Raw genomic sequence first — 22,743 nt, forward strand, 5'->3', positions numbered from 1 at the left:
TTAATCTAGGTATCTAGTAAATTAATTTATCATTGTGTTTAGAAATACAAATGACACTTTAATTTGAAAAGATAACATAATTAAAGCCTAGGCAGGAGCTGAATGTCATCAAGTCCTCCTCCTAATGAACTTTAATTTAGGTATCTAGTAAATTAAATTACCATTTACATTTGTTTAAATAAGGATAACACAATTAAAGTCTAGGCAAGAGCTGAATGTCATCAAGTCCTCCTCCTAATTGACTTTAATGTAGTATCAATTAATTTGTTTTTGTGAAAAGTTGGTAAAGACGTGGTTGTTGAATTGACGGATTTGCAGAAAATGATCTATGCATACAATTCTAATATACATTATAAACATGCATCCTAACTAATAACCCCTAACATGCATACTAATCAATTTAAATATGCATAAATATAAATTACACTACTCTACACTATTTTCATTATTTTTCCACTATCCTATTACATGGCTTACATTTACAAGCATATACATGCCAAATAAAAATAAGACAAAAAATATATACAAATAATAAAATATAAAGGTAAAAATACAAATATAAATATGGCCTATGAAGCCCATTAACTGCTCAAACCCAGTCTCATCTCCAAATGAACTCTCCGACCCAAGTCAAGTTACCTCTCGGCCCAAGTAGTCCACTCGGTCCAAACCCAACATCAAACACAAAAAATAAGGGGGGGTTAAAATGGTGCTCAAATATCATAGAAACTCAAATCAAATTAGGCCCATATATATTATAGATATATAACCACCTATACAAATATGCAAAATGGTATATATTCATATACAAACACATATACAATATACACACACACACACTGTATATAGATACACGCACACCACATATATGTACATATACCCACCATGCATATATATATGCACGCACACTGCACATATCATATATATATATATACATCCCATATATATATACACGCATACTGCACATATAAACATAAATATTCTGAACCAAAAAAAACTATACAGCAGATTCCTAATGTTGCCAGGGATTGAACAAAACAAAACATATATACAAAACATCAAATATCAAATATACTCAAACCGAACATGAAAAAAAACAACATATACACTAAGTATATTAGCATACCATATTGACTGATTATGAACAAATCAAATCCAGATCCAGTATTGCAAAACCAAGTCCAAATCCAGTACTAGTACTACCGATTATCATTCTATATAGAACTTGATAATTACAAGACCAAATCCGGCACAAGACCAGCAAATTAACTACAACTAGCAGGGTAAAAACAGGGAATAACCTCAATCAATCATTAGCAACATCGAACAAAACAAAAACCCACATCATGAACAAGATTTATGAACAAAGGGTTTGAGCAATAACAATGACATATTAGCAACGAGTCCAGACAAACACATAAAAATGAAACCAGATTTGAATTAAGGTATTTGAGTCATTACCTTCTCAAAGAAATGGAAATGGAGAAGATGAAACCCCTTTTCTCTTTTTCCTCTTTTCTTTGTATTGTTTTGTCGTTACCCTCCTTCCTTTCCACCTCTCAATCACTCAAAACCCTTCTTCTTATCTCTTGACTTTTTCTTCTCTCTTTCTCTCCTCTGTTTTTCTTTTTCTTCCTTTCTTCACTTCGGCTGCCCTCCTCCTTTTCTTTCTCTCACGCCACCTTTCTTTCTCTCCTTTTTTTTTCTTCCTTTCTGCGGCTCCCACTCCCTTTTTTCTTGTTGTGCGGCTGCTTCCCCCTTACAAAAATCTCTCACTTATCTTTATATAATGACCACATAAAACCCTACTTTCTCTTTTTACCAAAACGTTCCCACAAACCCTACTTCTTCTCTCCTTAAAAATACTAAGAAACTAATATTTTGGTATTTTTCAATGTTTTTTTGCAAAACCTAAAAAGGAGTCACCTTTCCTTTTTTAAGGTTTTATTTATTATTTATTTAATTTTCCTATTTTTTATATATTTTCTAGGGTTTAGTTATATTGGGTTTGGGTTGGAATTTTTATGGGCTTATGGTCCAAGAAATAGGCTTTAGGATTTTTTGCATGCTTGTGGGTCCAAGAAACAGGCTTTGAATTTTTTGTGAGCTTAAGGGCTCCAGAACGGACTTTTGAATTATTATTATTATTATATTTTTAAATTTTTCTAATTTTTCTATTTTTTTTTGGGCCGGACGAAAACCGGGTACTACACTAGGCAGCTACGCTAAGTTACATTTATAAAACGAACTAACCCATGGAAACGTTGATTCCTTCTTTTCAATAGAAACAACTTTTGTGCAAACGTATATTATAGAATCGTCACGTATTGAATAAATAAAAAAATACAAACCAAACTAATGCAGTTGGAAAGTGTTAAAGATATTACCTCAAAATTTATAAAATAAGGAGATTGAACAGCAAATTTAAAACCGATCACTCTCTTTAAGACGATTCATGGCTCTGCCTCTTGTGTGTAAGTAGTAAATCAGCTACGTCGTCCCCAGGATAAAACAAGCCCAAAATACTCTCTCTGTATCAATGATCTTTACACACTTAGAACACTGTTCGAATTTTGTAGTGTTTCTATCTGTCTTTCTTTCTCAAAATATATATATATATCTAAACCAGAGCTTTCTCCATTGTTATATATCCAAAAAAAAAAAAAGAAACGTTCGGATCCTTTTCCAATAAATCAGGGAAACGTGATTATGTTCATCATTAAGGAGAGAATCAAGGAAAAAGTGTTTTCAGTTATTGACAAAATCAATTTAGAAAAAATAATTAAGGAAAAAATTAACTCAAGTTAGGAGATTATATCAAACACCCAAGAGCCCTGAGGGGCAAGGCCCATCTTTGACCTATGTATTAGGTATGGTAAGTAGTAGGACTTGAACTTGGGTGGTCTTTAGAGTAGTCTAAAACCTTTACCATTCTACTACCCTTTAATCTTTATACATATAACACAAAAGTTTCTTGTAAATATACTAAGAACATCAACAAATTCAAATAATGAATATTGCATCATACACTATGGTATATATTCCAAGCTTTTGACCTTTTCCTTGTTTTCGAAACAGCTACAGTACTGCTTCTTCTTCTCCGTTCTAATTTGACGAGAAATTGAGAAAAGAAGACCGAGACGAGATTGAGGAACCTCCAATGCAAATGACACTATTTCTTAACGGGCAAAAGATTGTTTCTTCATAAATGATATGGCGTGCTCAGGGGGTTGGTCACGACTTGGAATTACAAGCTAATTATGAAGAGCATTGATACCATATTATAATTTCAATTCCTAACCATCAACAATATTATCCATTTTGGGTTGTCCGGTTCCATGTGCGTACGTAGATACATTGGGCTAGTACGGCATTGCCTTCCTAGGAGGTCACTCATCCCTATAGTGCTCTAGCAGAAGCACGTTTAATTGCAGAGTAATTACCAGATGTTTTTCTCCAGAAAAACACGTTATTGATGGTTAGGAACTGAAATTATATTTATATATATATATATATATATATATATATATATGGCGTTACATTACATTACACAGCTGCCAATGAAGTTAAGCTCAAAGTCCTTCGATTCTTTTTAGGCGACCAATGACACAAATTATTGGTTTTAGGTGATCCCAAGTCAAGATGCACCCAAGCAAGTCGCTAGAAAATGACATAAATTGTTGGTTTTAGCTTGACCCCAAGTCAAAACGCGACGGCAACAAAGCAAGCTGCCAGCTAACCTAAATGATAGGTTTTAGCTGGACCCCGAGTTAAGATGCATTCAAACAAGTTGTCAACTAATGACAAGATAGAGTTTGCCTCTTCAGGGTGGGCATAGGATTCTCTATTAGGGTACACAAAGTTAAGCGGGGTTCGGGGACAACGTCCCCAGAATTATTATTTTTAGGTTATTCATTAATATGTCTTTGAAAGTACGAAAAATAACAATACAAATAAAAAGTTTATAAAATCACGATAAATAATAATTGAAAATTAATAGTATCAAAAATATCTTTCTAAGTCTGCACATCTAAATGATCACTTAACCGTAGGCTACAAGGCTACCATTATACCTGGACTAGGTCAAATGACTTATTAGAATGGACAAAAGTTGGGCTACTGGGTGGGCAAGAATTGAGTTACATTGTGAACAAAAGAATGGGTTGAAGGTCAAAATAAAATTTTGTTCGACCCCTGCCTCTTATAATGGACACCATAGGTTGCATGAATCATATAAATATATGGACATAACCTATGCAATCTTGTTCGATTATCCACGAATCTTAATGATTTTTCATTGCTTGAACTCAAATGTCAGGAATAACAGGGGTTAGTAATGGAAATACATTTGGTGTAACCAAGAATGAAGCATTCAATAGGATATAGAAATCGATTGTCAATATAAGTAGAAATTAGCAGATAATATGCCAAAGGAATTGAATAAGGAGGAAGGAATCTAAAATTGTAGCCAATGGCTTAAATGGAATCTGAAACTGTAGCCAATGGCATAAATTGTTGGTTTTAGCTTGACCCTAAGTCAAGAAGATGCAGCCAAGCAAGTTGCTATCTTTGTAGGGAGACCATGTAAATAAATGGGTTGTTAAGAAGACATTGGCACACTAGTGCCTCTCCAACATCTATAAAAAAATCCTGGAGGAACTTGGATAAATTTCATTAGTTCCTTATATATGCATATAATCATTAGAGCGGACCTATTGGAATTAAAATTTGATTTGAAGGATCTATTGCTAATTAACCCCTATGTTTTGGGGATGAGTGTGATTTGTTCGTGGTTGGTGGGGAGGGGTACCCATATCTTAGGAATTTTTTCTCAACCATTGTACCCGTCTTAGGACTGGGTTTGGAGCTCTTTAGGGTTGAAATGTTGGGAGCTTCATTCACTAACATGAAAATTCAGGGATATTTTGTTGTGTGTTTGTACCTTACACATCTAGAGGTTTAAAGTTCAATCAATAATGCCTTTCTCGGATCATAAGTCTGGTTTTGGCTTCCAGTATTTTAGAGGCAGTTATAAAATAAAATATGAAGATGGAGAATAAGAAATCATAAAGTAATCCTTGTGCTATGTACATGTAAAATCTGTCAAATTCATCTTCTTCCGGCTTAGTTATTACTAGCCGGAATCCCACGCGATGCGTGGTTTGTGTTTTTTTTATTGATATTTTTAGATGTTGTATTTCATTAAAAAATTTGCACTACTCATCTAAATTGATATGGTTTTTTTTTATTGTAATACATATGTTTTTGGATAATAAACTAGTTTTTTAAACAACATGATATTTAGAATTTTAAATGCAATTTATTTTAATGATGAAGCAACTTTTTTTTATAGCTTATACAACTCTACTTGCACCTTGTACATTTTGATTTTAGTTCCACATTTCCTAGAATGTATTTTTTTGAACCATTCCAATATCGACTTCGTTGTTCAATGCATAGTAAATCAATCGGGATTTTCTTGCGATCTGTTCTTGGCAGCATTTGTGTTAATGCTCTTCTACATTCTTTTTTTGGCCTTTAGTTGACCAAAAAATATGGCCCTTCATTATATGTCTCTTTCTTTTTCTTGATTCTATTATATTTAACACTTTTATTCTTGTTTAAGGAGGCCAATATTGATTTCATTTTACATAAAAGTTAAATGCTAAGGTGTTTATACCAAAATTGTTAATCTATTTTTTTAAAATGAGATTAGAAATATACACCTTCAAAACTTTATAATACGCATATTTATATTTCAATATCACTATAATTATATAAATTATCATTAGTTAAATATGTCATTAGATTAAAATATAAAAAAATATTTTTTTATATGATAAAACAATTACCGGATAAGATTATTTTTTGTAAAAGTAATCAAATGTTGATACTTTGCAGTGTATTTTATATGTCTTGTATTATATATTTCACCTATGTAATATTGGTAAATGTGTTTAAATTATTATTAAATTATTTAGTTGTTGTCTTATCAAATTCCATAACCATTGATTAAATATAATGAATGAAATATATTTTTATTTAACAAATACTGATTACTTTTTAAATTCCATAACTATTGTGTAAATATAGTAATTGTTACTTTTTATTTTGTTATTAATTTCTTACATGTTTTGAATTACTGCTTTCAAAGTCTCGTAAGGCTTACAAAATGAATAGAGAAATTTTAGGAGTCCACTTGGACTCCTAACAAAATGTAAAGAGTCTATGTGTCAAATAGAGAACACCTTTTTAAAGTTTCCTCTTTATATATATGTATGTATACATGTATAGATGATGAGAACATTTTTGGTGAATAGGTATTCCCCCATAATCTTTTTTAGTTAGCTCTCTGAATTCCTTATCGTCTATTCAGTATTGGTAGCATGTCTACTTATCCACATTTCGCTGAAAAGAAAAAAAAAGAAAAAGAAAAAAAAGGTTCTCTTTGGTGACCATAAATCCTAAAATTTGGCATCAACTCAGCTGAAATAGCACAAAACTTTAATATATTCACCAAACACAAAACCTGATGCCTATTGCCTGGTAAGGAAAAATGTTGGACATGCATTGGATATTCTTCTTCCTAATAATGCAATTCAAATGATGAATATTGCATCACACAACATGGTATATGTTCGAAACTTTTGACATTTTCCTTGTTTTTGAAACAGTTGCACTGCAAATGACACTATTTGTCCTCATACTGTTGTTTATTTGGAAATGATATGACGTGCTTAAGAGGCAAAAGATTTTCATCATGACTTGGAATTACCAGCTAATTATGCATAGCGTTTCTAACAAGTCATTGATGCCAAGTCAAGAAGATTGTAATCAATCTGGGCCTCATATTCTTCACCCTAAAAGGCCTAATAGAGGGAAGAAAGACTTGCTTCTATATACAGGCCCTTCATTTGGTTCCCAGCCGATGTGGGAGGTTTGACACCCCCCTCACGTGTGTGGGTCGTGTGCCAGACTTGGCTTCCCACGCCACGCACACGTGCAAACAAGAATGGGATCCACATCGAACTGGGCCTAAACACTCCGATACCATGTAATAAATCTGGGCCCCATATTCTTCCCCCTAAAAGGCCTATTAGAGGGAAGGGAGAGTTGCTTCTATATACAGGCCCTTCACTTGGTTCCCAGCCGATGTGGGAGGTTTGACAAAGATGTGTATCTAAGCAAGTTTCTAGCTAATTAATGACGTAAATGATAGGTTTTAGGTTGACCCCAAGTCAAGAAGATGCATCCAAGCTACTTGCTAGCTACGTGTGATATCAGGACCCCAGTTCTAACATAAGATAATGTAGAAATTCTTGGATGAATGATCACATCCATTTGTAAATTTTTCCTAGCTAGCGTGATTTATGGATACAGAATCTTAAGTGGCGTGCTTTAGGGGGCAGAACATTTTCTTCATGGATTGGACTAATGGATTTTTCCATTCTAATACTTTATCCCATGTTATCAGTATTGATCAAATTTGTTCCTATCTAACGAAACGCTATTGGATCAAATGACAAAGACAATACTGTTGAGAAAAATATGGTTTTTTTCGAATTTACCAGATACTTATGCAGAAAGTCTTCTCATCCTCAATACTTTTATATAAACTGGTCTTTTCCTACTTTGATGGATGATGTGCTAATTATATACATGTATAATATTTATACATCCTTTTACACGTAATCTTGTATCGTTTAGAGTCAATTTAGGATTGATATTGCCTAAGAAATCATTATCTACACATTTCAAGTCTCAAGGCATGTATTGGAGAAAAGAAGTCAGATTAGATCAAAATCAGAGGAATTTGAAAGCAGAGCATAAAACCGATCGATCAAAGGTCACTTCCGATCGATAGGAACTTACCCAGATTCACGATTTGTAATCTTCAACTTCCCGAAACTACCCCAAACTCAAGTGGGACCATCCCAAAATGATAGAGGATCGTAATATAAATAAAAGGGTAGTTTTTGAGGGTTTTGTATATTCTACAACTATTCTTGGAGCTTTGGATTTAGGAGAGCTTTGGAAGCAGTCATTGGAGCAAGGAAGGGAGCTTGGATTAAGTGGTTTTCTTGTATATTTCTTTATTTCTTGTGATTATGACTGTTATTTTGAATATGATTTTGAATTTGGATAATATGAGGAACTAATCCTCTTGTTAGGGCTCTAATGGAGCTCTACCTTGAATATTGTTGTAAATTCACATCCCCATACACACTAATAATATTGTCCGCTTTGAGTTGTTTGATTCCCTTGGATACATCGGGCTTGCGCGACTTTGTTTCTCCTTAGGCCCAAGCAAGTGGGCTAGGCCCAACTCACATGAGCCTAGGAAAAGACCTTGTTGTAAGTGAGAGGGTGGGCTTGTGCTTATAAGATGGAAGGAATGTCCACATCTTTACGATGTAAGACTTTTTAACACTCCCCCGCACTTGTGGGTTAGGTTATACCTGACCCAACAAGTGGATTATACAAGTTAGGGTTACTTGTGGGTGGTCCATCCATTGGACATCCGAAAGGCCCTACAACCCCTCCCCTATGGGTGGTTTGTCTATAGGGACATTCGAAGGCCCAACAGGTGACCCAAACGGGAGGATTTGGCTCTGATACCATGTTATAAATCCACACCCCATACACAGCAACAGTATTGTCCGCTTTAGGTTGTCCGATTTTCGTGGATACATTGAGCTCGCACGACTTTATTTCTCCTTAGTCACAAGCAAGTAGGCTAGGCCCAACTCAGATGAGTCTAGGAAAGGGCCTTGTTGTAAGTGAGAGGGTGGGCTTGTGCTTATAAGATGGAAGGAATGTTCAAATCTTTACGATGTGTGACTTTTTAACAAATATTGAATGAACTTGACTTATTGTTATTGATTTCCTATTTGTTTGTTGATTATCTATGGATGCTCTTAATGCTTGATCATCATTCGAATGATATTTTTCTAGGCTGAAACCGAAAGGATATACCTAGGGTTGAACTCATCATAGATGACATAGGTTGTAGGAACCGTAGTAATATAGGTGAATTGCCTATGCAATCGCTACACGATTATCCAATTTGCTTAATGGGTTTTTGATACTTAAATCCAATTATTAGGAATAACGGGGATTAGTATTGAAAACACTTTCGGTATAACCGGGAACGGAGCATTGAATAGGAAGGGAAATCGATTGTCAACATTGAATTGAAAATTAGGGATCAAAGGAATCTGAAATCGCGACCAATGACATAAATTGTTAGTTTTAGCTTGACCCCAAGTCAAGAAGATACATCCACAGAAAGTTGCTCTATTTGTAGGGACACCATGCCAATGGATGGCTTGTTAAGAAGACATTGGTGCCTCTCCAACATCTATAAAAAGTCCTGGAGGAACTTGCATAAATTTCATTAGTTCTTTATGCAAACAGAGATGGGAAATATGAAGTTGATACTTGTGGCTATAATAGCATTGGTGTTGTCATATGGGTTTTGGTGTCATAGGTGTTGGGACCTAGAGAGGGCTTCACTCTTACAACTCAAACCTTTCTTCACTCGACTTAACTGGCCAATGAGGGACGAGGAGAGTTCAGACTGTTGTCAATGGGATATGGTCGAGTGTAATACTTCTACTGGGCGAGTAATCCAACTATCCCTTGATAATACTTGGGGAATACCTGATTGATATCTAAATGCACCTTATTTTCTTCCCTTTGAAGAACTGAGAAGTCTTATCCTAAGTTACAATCAGATACCAGGTTGTATTGAGAATGAAGGTGTTCATTTTTTTTATATTTCAACATTAGAACTGATTGAGTAGATTTGTGTAGATAATATTTCAAGTATTCGGTTTATGTTGGGAATTAATTTTGCTGCAGGATTTGAAGTATTGTTATCGAGGTTGCGCAATCTAGAGGTTCTCGACTTAAGTCACAACAAATTTGACTCCAGCATTATATCATCTCTGAGTGAGATTTCTTCTCTGAAGTCACTTTATCTATACGAAAATGAGATGACAACACCAACACATGAAAATGGTAAGCTTAAATTCCTCAGATTTCTTACTTTAAGAAATGCACTGTTCTTTTTGTTTTTGTGTATGTCCGCTTGTTTATTTCTTTAACTATGGCAGATTTTGGAAGATTATCGAGGTTGAGGAATTTGTAGCTTCTTGATTTGGGTGTTAATTTTCTTGGTAACAAAATCCTCTCATCTCTATGTGGTCTTTCTTTCTTGAGAGTTTTAAATCTCGCACTTACCAGACTGAATGGAACAATTGATGCACATGGTATGTATTCCATTAGTTTATGTGACAACAAAAAAAAGTTATAGACTATTAGTGCATGCTCTAAATTTTACTTGTGTGTTGTTTATCTTGGGTGGAATTTAATGATCTTATCAACTTGAAGGAGTTGGATATGAGTGATAATAATATTGAAAGCTTTGGTTCCTCCCAAGGTATGAGTTCATGATCAATTGATCATTAATCATATTTGTTAGGACACTTGGACTTCTGTACAAATGTAGTCATGTAAATTTTGAACAGTTGCTGACAGACTGTTGTCGTTGAGTAATCTAGAGGTACTTCATTTGGCGTATAACCTCTTCAATAACAGTGTTCTTTCCTCCTTTCGTGGGCTTTTCCACCTCAAGTATCTCAATTTAGCCGCCAACAAATTGGCGGGGGCATTCCATGTCAGAGGTTGAGCCTTAATTACCAAACTAGCATCAATGACATCGGCTATATTTGACCAGTTTAATTTATTCGTTCTTCTTTGTTCAGAGTTGGAAGCATTAAAGAAGTTAGAGGAGCTAGAAATTGGTGGCAACAATGGGATTCAAAAATTTGTGGGCCCTGAACGTATCAAATTGGATATATTAGCAACACATTTTGACACCAAATCTCCTCTAACAGAAAAACTGTTCAATTAAAATATTATAATATTAAATTTTATGATTTTTATATTAAATTTAATATAATAAATATAATTTAAAATTTTTTATAATAATTTTAAAACTAGTCTAATAAGTATAATTTATTATTAAAATTAATTACAAATATAATAAAATGAAAAAATGTTTAACCTTCACTTTATTTTTATAAGATATTCATTACAAAATGTAAAATGATTTTTTCTTTAAAGAATAATCATTATAAAATGTCATTTTTGTTTTATAAAAGTATAAATGTTACACAGGTGGGGGCCCACGTTATTTAGGGAAAAAAAATATTACGTTAGTAATGCAAGTGGGCACATGTCAGATTTTTTTTTAAAAAAATAGACAAATCGTAAAACGCTGCTAACGCCTTCAAAAAAAAGCTCCTAATGGGAGCGGATCCGCTAGCGGAGCTGCACTGTTTGGTGCAGCGGAGCCACAAAGCGACACCGCTTGCAGTTGCTGCACCAAACGGGGCATTTGTCATTATACAACTTTTAAGCCAAGGCATTAAAAATTTGTTACGTTGATTATACAGCTTTTATTTTAATGTAGTTTTCTATATCATTTCATTTCATAGATGCGATTTTTAGTATTGTCAACTCAGAATTGTTGGAGCAGAACCTAACAGGATTGAACCTTTTTGGATTCACAACTATAGATACAACAACTCTGAACAAGCTTAAGATCCTCCGACTTGGCAACCTCCAACCCTATGAAGAAAGCCTTGTAGTACTGCAATCATTAGAGGGGTTCTCATCCCTGAATACACTGGTTCTTGGATCTAGTAATCTCAGTGAGACAACAATCTATCAAGGTATGTTATGTCAGAGTTTACATAATTTCTGCTTTATGTTGATATCCATTTTCCTAAAACAAAAAATATAAGTTGGTGTTTCCATCTACTTATGTATATCAAGACTCACTCTCAAGCGTTGTAAATTATAAAAGTTGCTTTTCTCATTATTATCCATAGATAGCTTAGTAAATTATATAAGTTGAAAATGATTTACTCTGCAGGTTTGTGCCAATTGAAGAACTTGCAGGAGCTTCATCTGTTTAGTAATTCTCTTGAGGGGACACTTCCCCAATGTTTGGCTAACTTGTCATCTCTCAGGCATTTGGATATCTCCAATAATCAACTCAACGGCAACCTTGACTCCACTCCCATATCCAATCTCCTGTCCATCGATCTCTCTCACTTGGATATAACAACTTTCAAGTCTCACTCCATTCATTTGCAAACCTTTCAAATCTTAAGAGTTTGCTCTGCCAGAAATGTGACATAATTGTAGACACTAGCCATCAAACTTGGACTCCAAAATTCCAGCTTCAAGAGTTGGATTTGTCAAGTTATAACCCAAAGAAATATACGGTAAACCTTCCAAACTTCCTTTACTACCAGAACGACTTGAGATACATTTCTCTCTCTGGTAACAAATTTGGTGGAGTGTTCTCGATGTGGTTATTTGAAAATAACACAAGATTGGAGTCGATTTGGATGATCGATAACTCCTTTGTGGGCCTGTTTGCATGTCCATCTCATCCCAATCCAAATCTTTTTTGTGATGGACATATCCCGCAATCAGCTACAAGGTCAAATTCCGACAAATGTAAGTTCAAATTTTCCAAATTTGAAGGGCTTAATTTGGTCTAAAAATTCTTTTCAACGCAAAATCCTACCTATTTTGCATAATACGAAGTCTTTAGTATCTCTGGATATTTCAATGAATAATTTTTCTGGTGCTATACCAGAGTAGTTTGTCAGCCCGTGGTCCTCGTTATCATTAGTGTAACTATTAAACAACAAATTTTGTAGTCATGTACATCGAACAAGTTTCAACTCAAGTTTACTTAGGTATCTTTGGTTGGCTAACAATAAGCTTGAGGGGAAGATACTTGATTTCTCATCCATGAACTCTCTATTTTGGTGGGATATAAGTCATAACTCTTCTCTGTTGGCAGGATTCCAAGATGGATATCAAAGTTATCAGTTTTAGAGACAATTGTTTTATCTGATAATCATTTGGAGGGTCCTGTTGCTCAAGAATTTTGCAAAATGAATAGTCTTGTTTTTTAAAATCTTTCAAAGAACAATCTTTCTGGAAATATTCCACTTTGTTTCATCCAATTAACAAATTTAGAGTTTGTTCATTTGTACAAAAACAAGATGACAGGACCACTGCCAAGTGCTTTTATGAGCTTTACTAAGATGGTGACTCTAGATCTTAGATATAACCACTTCAGAGGCACAATCCCAAATTAGATTGGGAACCTCTCAAACTTGGGTGCTCTTCTATTGAAAGAAAATCATTTTCATGGTGAAATTCCTATTGAGTTATGCCAATTAGCCCGATTAAGTTTCTTGGATCTTTCGTTGAATAATTTTCCAGGTCGCTTGCATCCTTGTTTAGGTAATTTGAATTTTGGAAACCAAAATGGCTTTTCATCTTCAAATCTCCTAAGCAATTATGATGTACCAGAAGTGATAGAGTTTGTGACAAAGAACATTTTCCTTAGTTACTCATCGTATTCTAGCCTTACTGAAATGTTTGGGATTAACCTCTCCAACAATCAATTCTGTGGTGAAATCCCCCATCAATTTGGAAACTTAAGCAGTGTCAAAGCTCTAAACTTGTCGCAAAACAATCTAATTGGTCCTATCCCAGAGACATTCTCCAACTTAAAGAGTATAGAGAGTTTGGATCTCTCTTACAACTACTTGAATGGCCGAATTCCCTCACAGCTTACCGAGTTGAACTCTCTTGAAGTGTTCACCGTGGCACACAACAATTTGTCATGACCATTTCTAGAGAGGAAAGCTCAATTCGGTACCTTTGATGAAAGCAGTTTTGAAGGAAATCCTCATCTTTGTGGACCTCCATTGAATAACAGCTGTAATGAAATTGATCCTGAATTGCCAATTCCAAATGAATTTTCTGGTGAAGATGATGATGATAGTTTCATGGACATGTTTGTTCCCTACATCAGTTTTGCGATGTCTTACATTATGGTACTGTTGGGAATTGCAACAGTGTTATGCATAAATCCATATTGACGCAAGTGCGGTTTTACCAGACAGAATTGTGGGTTTCACGTTGCTATTACTTTTTATTGGACAAATTCAGATAAGTTGTCCAACTTCTGAAGTATGCTTTGTTCTCATATGTCAACTTCTGAAGTATGCTTTGTTCCCACATGTCATGGTGTCCTACAACTCTGCTCGTTTTCAACTAAGTTTCTTTGGGTAAACTATTGAGGCAGTGTATATATGCAATGAAATTGCCTTTTTTTTTTTTATTTTGCTACTATTTACACAGTGAATATTTGTCTTCTTTTGTTCTTTCTTCAAACCCACTTGGTAGCTTCCATAAGTTCTACTGTTGATATGTACCAAAACATGAAGAGATGCTTGAGTGTGCACTATTTCTGGGGGATTCAGACACTATTGGTTTAAAGTAATTTTCACACAATAGTGTTGTTGATTTGAATTGGCTAATTGGGATATGTTTATTGTGGAGTTAATGAAAGAAATCAAGTCCCAAACGAGATTTCGTAATGCTAGAAAAACTAGTATTAGTATCCATAATGTGAGTTGTCTTGTGAAAAAAATATTGTGTGTACATAATTTTTCGAGGGCGCTGTGTCACGCCCCTCTCTCCTAAGGTATACCGAAGTCTACCTAAACCCATAAGAACGTGACTGACAGGGGACCCCATCCCCCGAACCAACCCTTAATCCAATATACCTAAATCAATATATAAAATATATAAAATAGTAACAACTCCTGAAATATAACATGGGCATAGTCTCTCCAGCATACCACATATATACACCTATCGAAAACATCGTAGTATCCATACAACAGCGGAAATAAGAAGACTTATCTACCCGAGATCAGACTGAGCAAATAAGTAACATATATACAAATACAAAACCCCAAATCCTCAAAACTTGCTAAAGAAACAGCTTGAGGCTACACACCAGCTCATGCGTCCCGCCGCTGACCAGCATCACCTAAATCCAACTCACCTGAAAGGGAAATAAGAAGAGGGGTGAGCCAAGAAGCTCAGTAGGGCATAGAAAGGGAACACCGATATCAAAAAAAATAAGAAATCCAGGAATATGACGCATAATATGCAGCACAATAAATATACAATCATTGGCAATTCAACCAAGTAATATGGTAGCCGATAAGGTTATACAGCACCGTAACCACAAACACTAGTCTCCGGTAATCCATAATCCACCCCTGGACCCACCCTAATCCCCGTAGGGTGTCTCCCAGTCCAGGTCCACACCGAAACTGGATGAGGATCAGATATCCCGATAGCATAGCCTACACCAGAGAGCGTCCCCTGTGATGCACCTCACCACAGACGGTGTACAGGTACGTACCCAGTTTATTGTATAATCCATCATAATCCAATATATTGGGCTCCTATATGGGCCCCATAGTGTACCTCAACCACCTCCAATCACCCCACTCCCAAAGACGTACCAGCAATGATAATCAACATAAAATACGTATAAATCATACAAACAGGTCGTATTTCCACCCCCGGAAACCGACAGAACCATAATATAATAAGAGTCCGTGAAACCGAAACTCTAGAATCACACGCAAGATACATAGAAAACCCCTACCTGAAAATCAGGATGCAAATATCAATCACGCGTCCTTGATTAACCCCTGACCTCGAAAGTCAACCCGCTTCGAATCTCAACCGGGATCACCGTCTACACCGAAAAACAAGATATACGAAAATACAATTAAAATACGATCGGTCAACTATGGTCAATGGATCCAAACCGGGTCAAATGGGTCAAACCGGGTTAAACCGGGTCAACTGGGTTGAACCGGTCAACACATCAGTCAACCGAGTCAACTCGGCCTGACTCGGGCAACTCGGCCGAAACCCATTCAACGTAACCGCCGGCGATCCGGCCACCCAAAACTGCCAAATCTTATATCAAATTGAAGAGCTCGATGAAATGAACTCATAGGTACCTGAATCAAGCCAAACCGTCGCCGGAATCGGCCGGATCGACCAAAGAAAGTTCACGGTGGCCGGAACTTCAATCTCAGATTTCTCCCAAACCGGAGCTCCGATCAACGTGATTCAAGTTGGGTTACACTCGTCTCGTCCGTACGCTTCTTTTGATACCAGCCTTGACCGTCACCGTCGCCGGAATCATGAAATCGCAGGTTAACCCGTTTTAGAGAGAGAAAGAGGAGAGAGAGAGAAAATCGTGAGAGAAGAGGGTTTTTTTGCAATTTTTTATTTTTTTTTATTTTCTTTAATTTTTCTTTTATACAATATTTTACTTTCAAAAACACCCATCTTTCAAAAACACCCCTAACTAAAATGTTCAAATTAACTTCAAAAATTTATAATAAATCCAATTTAAATCCGATTCGAGTAATTCTTACGCCAATAATTTTCTTTTTAAATCCCCCATTTATTAAAAATATTTTCATAGTTTTATCTTGGTAATTTTTATTCTCTCTTAATCCCGATTCACGATTATCGAGGTTCACTCCACCTCAATCAACGTGTCAAAATACCATAAACAGTGTATAATCGGGTCAGGATATTACATCCTCCCCCCCTTAAGAAAATAATTTCGTCCCCGAAATTAAAATCGTACCTAGGTAGTGAATAACTCCGGAAATCTAGCTCGCATGTCAGACTACAACTCCCAGGTCGCCTCCTCAGCACCATAGTGCTGCCATATCACCTTGACTAAGGGTATGGTCTTCGATAGTAGCTGCCTCTCCTGTCTATCCGCAATCCTAATAGGACGTGTCTCAAAAGTAGCGTCCTCACCAATCTCCAAGGTAGACCAATCTAATATATGAGAAGGGTCCCCATGGTATCTCCGTAACATAGACACATGAAACACACCATGTACCCCTGACAACTGTGGGGGTAAAGCTAATCGATAAGCTACTATCCCCACTCTCTCCAAAATCTCAAATGGTCCTATAACCTCGGAGCTAACTTCCCCGCTCTCCCAAATCTCTGTACCCCTCGCTTCGGACTAACCCTCAGAAACACGTGATCCCCTACCTGAAACTCTAGAGGTCTACGTCTCCTATCCGCGTAACTCTTCTAACGTGACTGAGCTGTCAGAAGTCGCCGCCGGATCACTGTCACTACCTCAGTAGTCTGCTGCACCATCTCTGGACCCAATAATGGTCTGTCACCAACCTCTGACCAGCATAATGGTGATCTACAAGGTCTCCCATATAATGCCTCATATGGTGCCATCTGTATACTGCTCTGGTAGCTATTATTATACACAAACTCCACCAGAGGAATATGAGTCTCCCAATCTCCTTGGAAGTCTACCACACAAGTCCGAAGCATATCCTCCAGAATCTGAATGGTACGCTCACTCTGCCCATCAGTCTGAGGATGAAAAGCTGTATCGAAGTTCAGTTTCGTTCCTAGAACATCCTGAAAACTACCCCAAAACCGTGAAGTAAATCTGGGATCCCGATCAGAGAAAATACTCAATGGTACGCCATGCAGTCGGACTATCTCTCGTACATACAACCTCGTCAATGACTCTATCGAATCTGTCTGTCGAATAGGCATAAAATGAGCTGTCTTTGTCAACCGATCAACAACAACCCAAACCGCATCATGCCTCCATGGAGTCATAGGTAAACCCATTAGAAAATTCATAGTAAGATGCTCCCACTTCCACTCAGGTAATGGAAGCGGCTGTAACAATCCTGCGGGTCGTCGATGCTCTGCCTTTACCTGCTGACAGGTAAGACATCGAGTCACGGTCTGTGCAACATCTCTCTTCATGCCACTCCACCAATACTGTCTCCGTAAATCTCGATACATCTTAGTAGCACCAGGATGCATCGCAAACTGTGAATGGTGTGCCTCCTGAAGTATCTCCTCCCGTAACTCGGTATCCTCTGGGACCACTAACTGGCCCCGGAATCTAACTCCACCATCGGTGCCTCTGACCCATCCCTCAATATCCTCAACGTCATCAAATAGTGTATCCCCCAACTATGCATCCAACACCTACTGTACAAGTGTCGGACGAGCAATCAAACTCCGTAAACTCAATGAGTCTCCACGCTCCTCCATATCCAGTCGATACTGACTAAGCGTATCCACTAACTCAAATTCACGGATAGCCAACCGAGCTACAACCAATCTCCTACTCAAGGCATCAGCCACCACATTGGCCTTGCCTGGATGATACTGTAAAGTAAAATCAAAGTCCTCAAGGTACTCCATCCATCTACGCTGTCTCTGGTTCAGATCTCTCAGAGTAAACAAATACCGGAGACTCCTATGATCTGAGAATACCTCGAATCTCTCTCCATAAAGATAATATCTCCACTGCTTTAATGCGAACACAACAGCAGCTAACTCCAAATCATGCACCGGATAATTCCTCTCATGCGGCTTCAGTAGATGTGAAGCATACTCAACCACTCTGTCCTGCTGCATCAGCACACAACCCAATCCAACTCCTAAAGCATCACAATATACCTGATAACCAATATCTCTGTCTGGTATCACCAACACTGGTGGAGATGTAAGTCGAGTTTTTAACTCCAGAAAAGCTTGCTCACATTCGTCTGACCAGACAAACGGAGTATCCTTTCGGGTCAACTGCGTCATCGGCGCTGCAAGCCGCGAGAACCCCTCGATAAAACGCCGATAGTACCCTGCTAACCCCAAGAAACTACGAATTTCTCCTACATTCTTCGGTCTCCTCCAAGCTATCACTGCCTCCACCTTTTCTGGATCCACTGCTATCCCCTCCTGGGATATCACATGCCCTAAAAATTTCATCTGAGTCACCCAAAATTCACATTTGCTCAACTTGGCATATAATCTATGCTCCCTGAGCGTCTGCAGCACAATCCCCAAGTGTCTAAGATGCTCCTCCTCAGTGGTTGAATAAATCAATATGTCATCAATGAACACAATCACAAACTGATCCATACATGGCCTGAATACCCTATGCATCAAATCCATAAACGCTGCAGGTGCATTGGTTAGCCCAAATGGCATAACCAAGTACTTATAATGGCCAAACCGTGTGTGGAAAGCTGTCTTCGGAATATCCTCCTCCCGGATCCTCAGCTGGTGATATCCTGATCTGAAATCAATCTTGGAGTAATAGTGGCTACCCCTCAATTGATCAAACAGATCATTAATCCTCGGCAATGGATATTTATTCTTCACTGTCACCCGATTCAGCTGTCGGTAATCCACACACATCTGCATCGTACCATCCTTCTTTTTCACAAACAGAACATGTGCTCCCCAAGGTGAAGTGCTCGGTCTAATAAAACCCAACTTCTGTAAACCTGTCAACTGAGCGTCTAACTCCTTCAGCTCTGCTGGTGCCATCCTGTACGGTGGTATAGAAATAGGATCTATACCCGGATACAACTCAATCACAAAGTCAATCTCCCTCTACGGTGGCAACCCCGATAAATCATCAGGAAAAACATCCATATAGTACTCCACCATAGGTATAGGAGTCAAAGACTCCTCCCTAGACTCTGAGGTAATCAAACCCGCCACAATACAATCGGTGTACTGAGGATTATCTAAAAAATGTGGACACGGAAGAAGTCTCGTCCCCCGAAATCTAACCCTCCCCGCAGGTGTGGTCAGTGTAATCCTCCTCTGAGCACACTCTATAATTGCCTCATACTCAGTCAACCAATCCAATCCGAGAATAACATCAAAATCAGTAAATGGCATCACAAACAAATCTGCTCTAAACTCATGGTTTGCAAAACTAAATACACAGTCCCTACAGATACCACTAATCACGGTACCTGATCCTAGGGGCGAATCAACTATAAATCTCCTCGCCACTTCTGTAATCCCTAAACCCAATGCCTCAGCAAATGATGCAAAAATAAATGAATGCGTAGCACCAGTATCAAACAAAACACGTACCCAAGAACTGAATAAGAGAAACCTACCTCCCAAATGATCTCGCTCTGTTGGTACTGCCTCAGGCCCGAGTGCATACACTCCACCTCTCTGGACCTGCTGCTGCTGAGCTAATGGTCTATCACGTCCTACAGGACCTCTCGGTGCTGGAATCGGTGCTGGTGCTGGTGCTGGTGTTGGAACTGGAACTGGAACTGGAGCTAGAGCTGGAGCTCTCTGACCTCGAGATGCTGGCGGAGCAGGTCCTCCACCCTCTGGGCAATCTCTCCGAGTATGTCCTGGCAAGCCACACTGAAAACATAACGGGTTGTTTGCCATAGGACAATCCCAACGTATATGGCCCACATGACCACATGCATAGCAATGTTGGGGCTGCTGATCCGGTCTCAGAGCCTGACCCTGCTGATCCAATCTCTGCCTCTGCTGACCCTGTCTCTGCCCCTGTTTACCCTATCTAGGACCCTGTTGTCCCTGCCTAGGTGCCCGATAACTCTGTCTCTGACTCTAAGAACTCTGCCCCTGACTCTACTGCTGCACAAGGGTATCAGTCCTCTGTCTGCGCTGACTACTCTCACCAATAGTAGATGTAAAACTCTCAAGCTTCCTCTTATGAATCTCCCAATAATCCTTAATCTCCACTAACATCCTCTCAACTCCGAGTGCCTTATCAATACACTCGCGATTGGTGGTGATAGTCTGAGCCGCCAAGTGAGGTGAAATCTTTGGAGACAATCCTCTCTGAAATCTCAGTATCTTCTTTTCCTCAGTGGAAATATACTCCTCCCCATATCTCCCTAACTCCTCAAAGCGAGCCTGATACTGAGTCACTATCATGTCCAGGGACTGAATCAACTCAAGGAACTCCTTAGCTTTAGCTACACGCACTGTCTGTGGTATATACTGTGCCAGAAAAACTGTCTCAAACTCCGCCCATGGCATACCTTCCCTGCCCCGACTAATTGTCATCACCTCCCACCATGTAAAAGCATCACCCTCTAAAAACTCTGCAGCCAATAAAGCTCTCTTCTCCTCAGGAATCCGCAAGGAAGTCATCTTCCTGCGTAGCTGCCACTCCTCTGCTGCCATAGGATCTATCACTCCCCTATAAACTGGAGGGTTCGTCTTTCGTAACTCAGCTAGCTCCTTGATCGAAGTATCAATCGCCAAAGGAGCTGCCTGCGCCTCAATAATCTGTCCTACACCCTCCTGTAACCCACCTAAAATAGGAACCTGTGCTGGAACCTCAGCAGGAGCCTGTAATGCAGCTGGGGCTGGAGCGGCAATCTTTGTCACAAGTCCGGTAACAGTCTGCCCAAGTACTCGCACCAACTCAGTAACATCACGGACCTCTTGTCGTAAAGTAGTCACTACTGCCTCTACCCCCTGTGGTGCTGGTTGTACCAGTGGTACCTCCCCAATATCATCTACTGGAGCTACATACGCTCCTCGCCTGCCCCCGCCCCTCCCACGTCTCACACCCCTACCACGTCTCGCACCCCTACCTCTCCGTCCCCGCCCACGCTCCAATGGAACCACCTCGGGCATACCCGCCCCATCCCCCGAACCAACCCTTAATCCAATATACCTAAATCAATAGCTAAAATATATAAAATAGTAACAACTCCTAAAATATAACATGGGCATAGTCTCTCCAGAATACCACATATATACACCTATCGAAAACATTGGAGTATCTATACAACAATGGAAATAAGAAGACTTATCTACCCGAGATCAGACTGAGCAAATAAGTAACATATATACAAATACAAAACCCCAAATCCTCAAAACTTGCTAAAGAAACAGCTCGAGGCTACACACCAGCTCATACGTCCCGCCGCTGACCAGCATCACCTAAATCCAACTCACCTGAAAGGGAAACAAGAAGAGGGGTGAGCCAAGAAGCTCAGTAGGGCATAGAAAGGGAACACCGATATCAAAAAAAATAAGAAATCCAGGAATATGACGCATAATATGCAGCACAATAAATATACAATCATTGGCAATTCAACCAAGTAATATGGTAGCCGATAAGGCTATACAGCACCGTAACCACAAACACTAGTCTCCGGTAATCCATAATCCACCCCTGGACCCACCCTAATCCCCGTAGGGTGTCTCCCAGTCCAGGTCCACACCGAAACTGGATGAGGATCGGATATCCCGATAGCATAGCCTACACCAGAGAGCGTCCCCTGTGATGCACCTCACCACAGACGGTCTACAGGTAAGTACCCAGTTTGTTGTATAATCCATCATAATCCAATATATTGGGCTCCTATATGGGCCCCACAGTGTACCTCAACCACCTCCAATCACCCCACTCCCAAAGACGTACCAGCAATGATAATCAACATAAAATACGTATAAATCATACAAACAGGTCGTATTTCCACCCCCGGAAACCGACAGAACCATAATATAATAAGAGTCCGTGAAACCGGAACTCTAGAATCACACGCAAGATACATAGAAAACCCCTACCTGAAAATCTGGATGCAAATATCAATCACGCGTCCTTGATTAACCCCTGACCTCGAAAGTCTACCCGCTTCGAATCTCAACCGGGATCACCGTCTACACCGAAAAACAAGATATACGAAAATACAGTTAAAATACGGTCGGTCAATGGTCAAATCAACGGTCAACGGTCAAACTGGGTCAACGGGTCAAAACCGGTTCAAGCTAGGTGAAATGGATCAAAACCGGATCAAATGGGTCAAACCGGGTTAAACCGGGTCAACACATCAGTCAACCGAGTCAACTCGGCCTGACTCGGGCAACTCGGCCGAAACCCATTCAACGTCACCGCCGATGATCCGGCCACCCAAACCTGCCAAATCTTATATCAAATTGAAGAGC

At 38.6% G+C, this 22,743-nt stretch overlaps 1 protein-coding gene and 1 pseudogene across 1 annotated transcript; one reads left to right on the forward strand and one right to left on the reverse strand.

Annotated features, from left to right (window-relative positions):
• Positions 1-4,100: 4,100 nt before the first annotated feature.
• Positions 4,101-14,175, forward strand: LOC119995923 (annotated as a pseudogene).
• Positions 14,176-17,961: 3,786 nt separating this feature from the next.
• LOC119995932 (ATP-dependent RNA helicase DHH1-like) lies at positions 17,962-21,426 on the reverse strand. The gene is made up of 6 exons (XM_038842412.1): positions 21,384-21,426; positions 21,058-21,272; positions 20,232-20,322; positions 19,911-20,135; positions 18,484-18,632; positions 17,962-17,976 (listed from the first exon to the last, which is right to left on the reverse strand). The coding sequence occupies exons 1-6, from the start codon at positions 21,424-21,426 to the stop codon at positions 17,962-17,964; spliced, it is 738 nt and encodes a 245-aa protein (XP_038698340.1).
• Between the last annotated feature and the right edge of the window lie 1,317 nt (positions 21,427-22,743).

Source organism: Tripterygium wilfordii, chromosome 1 (assembly GCF_013401445.1).
Source record: "Tripterygium wilfordii isolate XIE 37 chromosome 1, ASM1340144v1, whole genome shotgun sequence".
NCBI classification, from domain to species: Eukaryota; Viridiplantae; Streptophyta; class Magnoliopsida; order Celastrales; family Celastraceae; genus Tripterygium; species Tripterygium wilfordii.

Excerpts from the sequence above, each read along its gene's own strand:
- LOC119995932 (XM_038842412.1), bottom strand. The coding sequence starts at position 21,426 with ATGCCCGAGGTGGTTCCATTGGAGCGTGGGCGGGGACGGAGAG. Across the intron at positions 21,273-21,383 it reads GCGTGGGCGGGGACGGAGAG|CACCACAGGGGGTAGAGGCA; the intron begins GTAGGGGTGCGA and ends TGGTACAACCAG. Across the intron at positions 18,633-19,910 it reads AGAGCGAGATCATTTGGGAG|GGTACTATCGGCGTTTTATC; the intron begins GTAGGTTTCTCT and ends TGGGGTTAGCAG.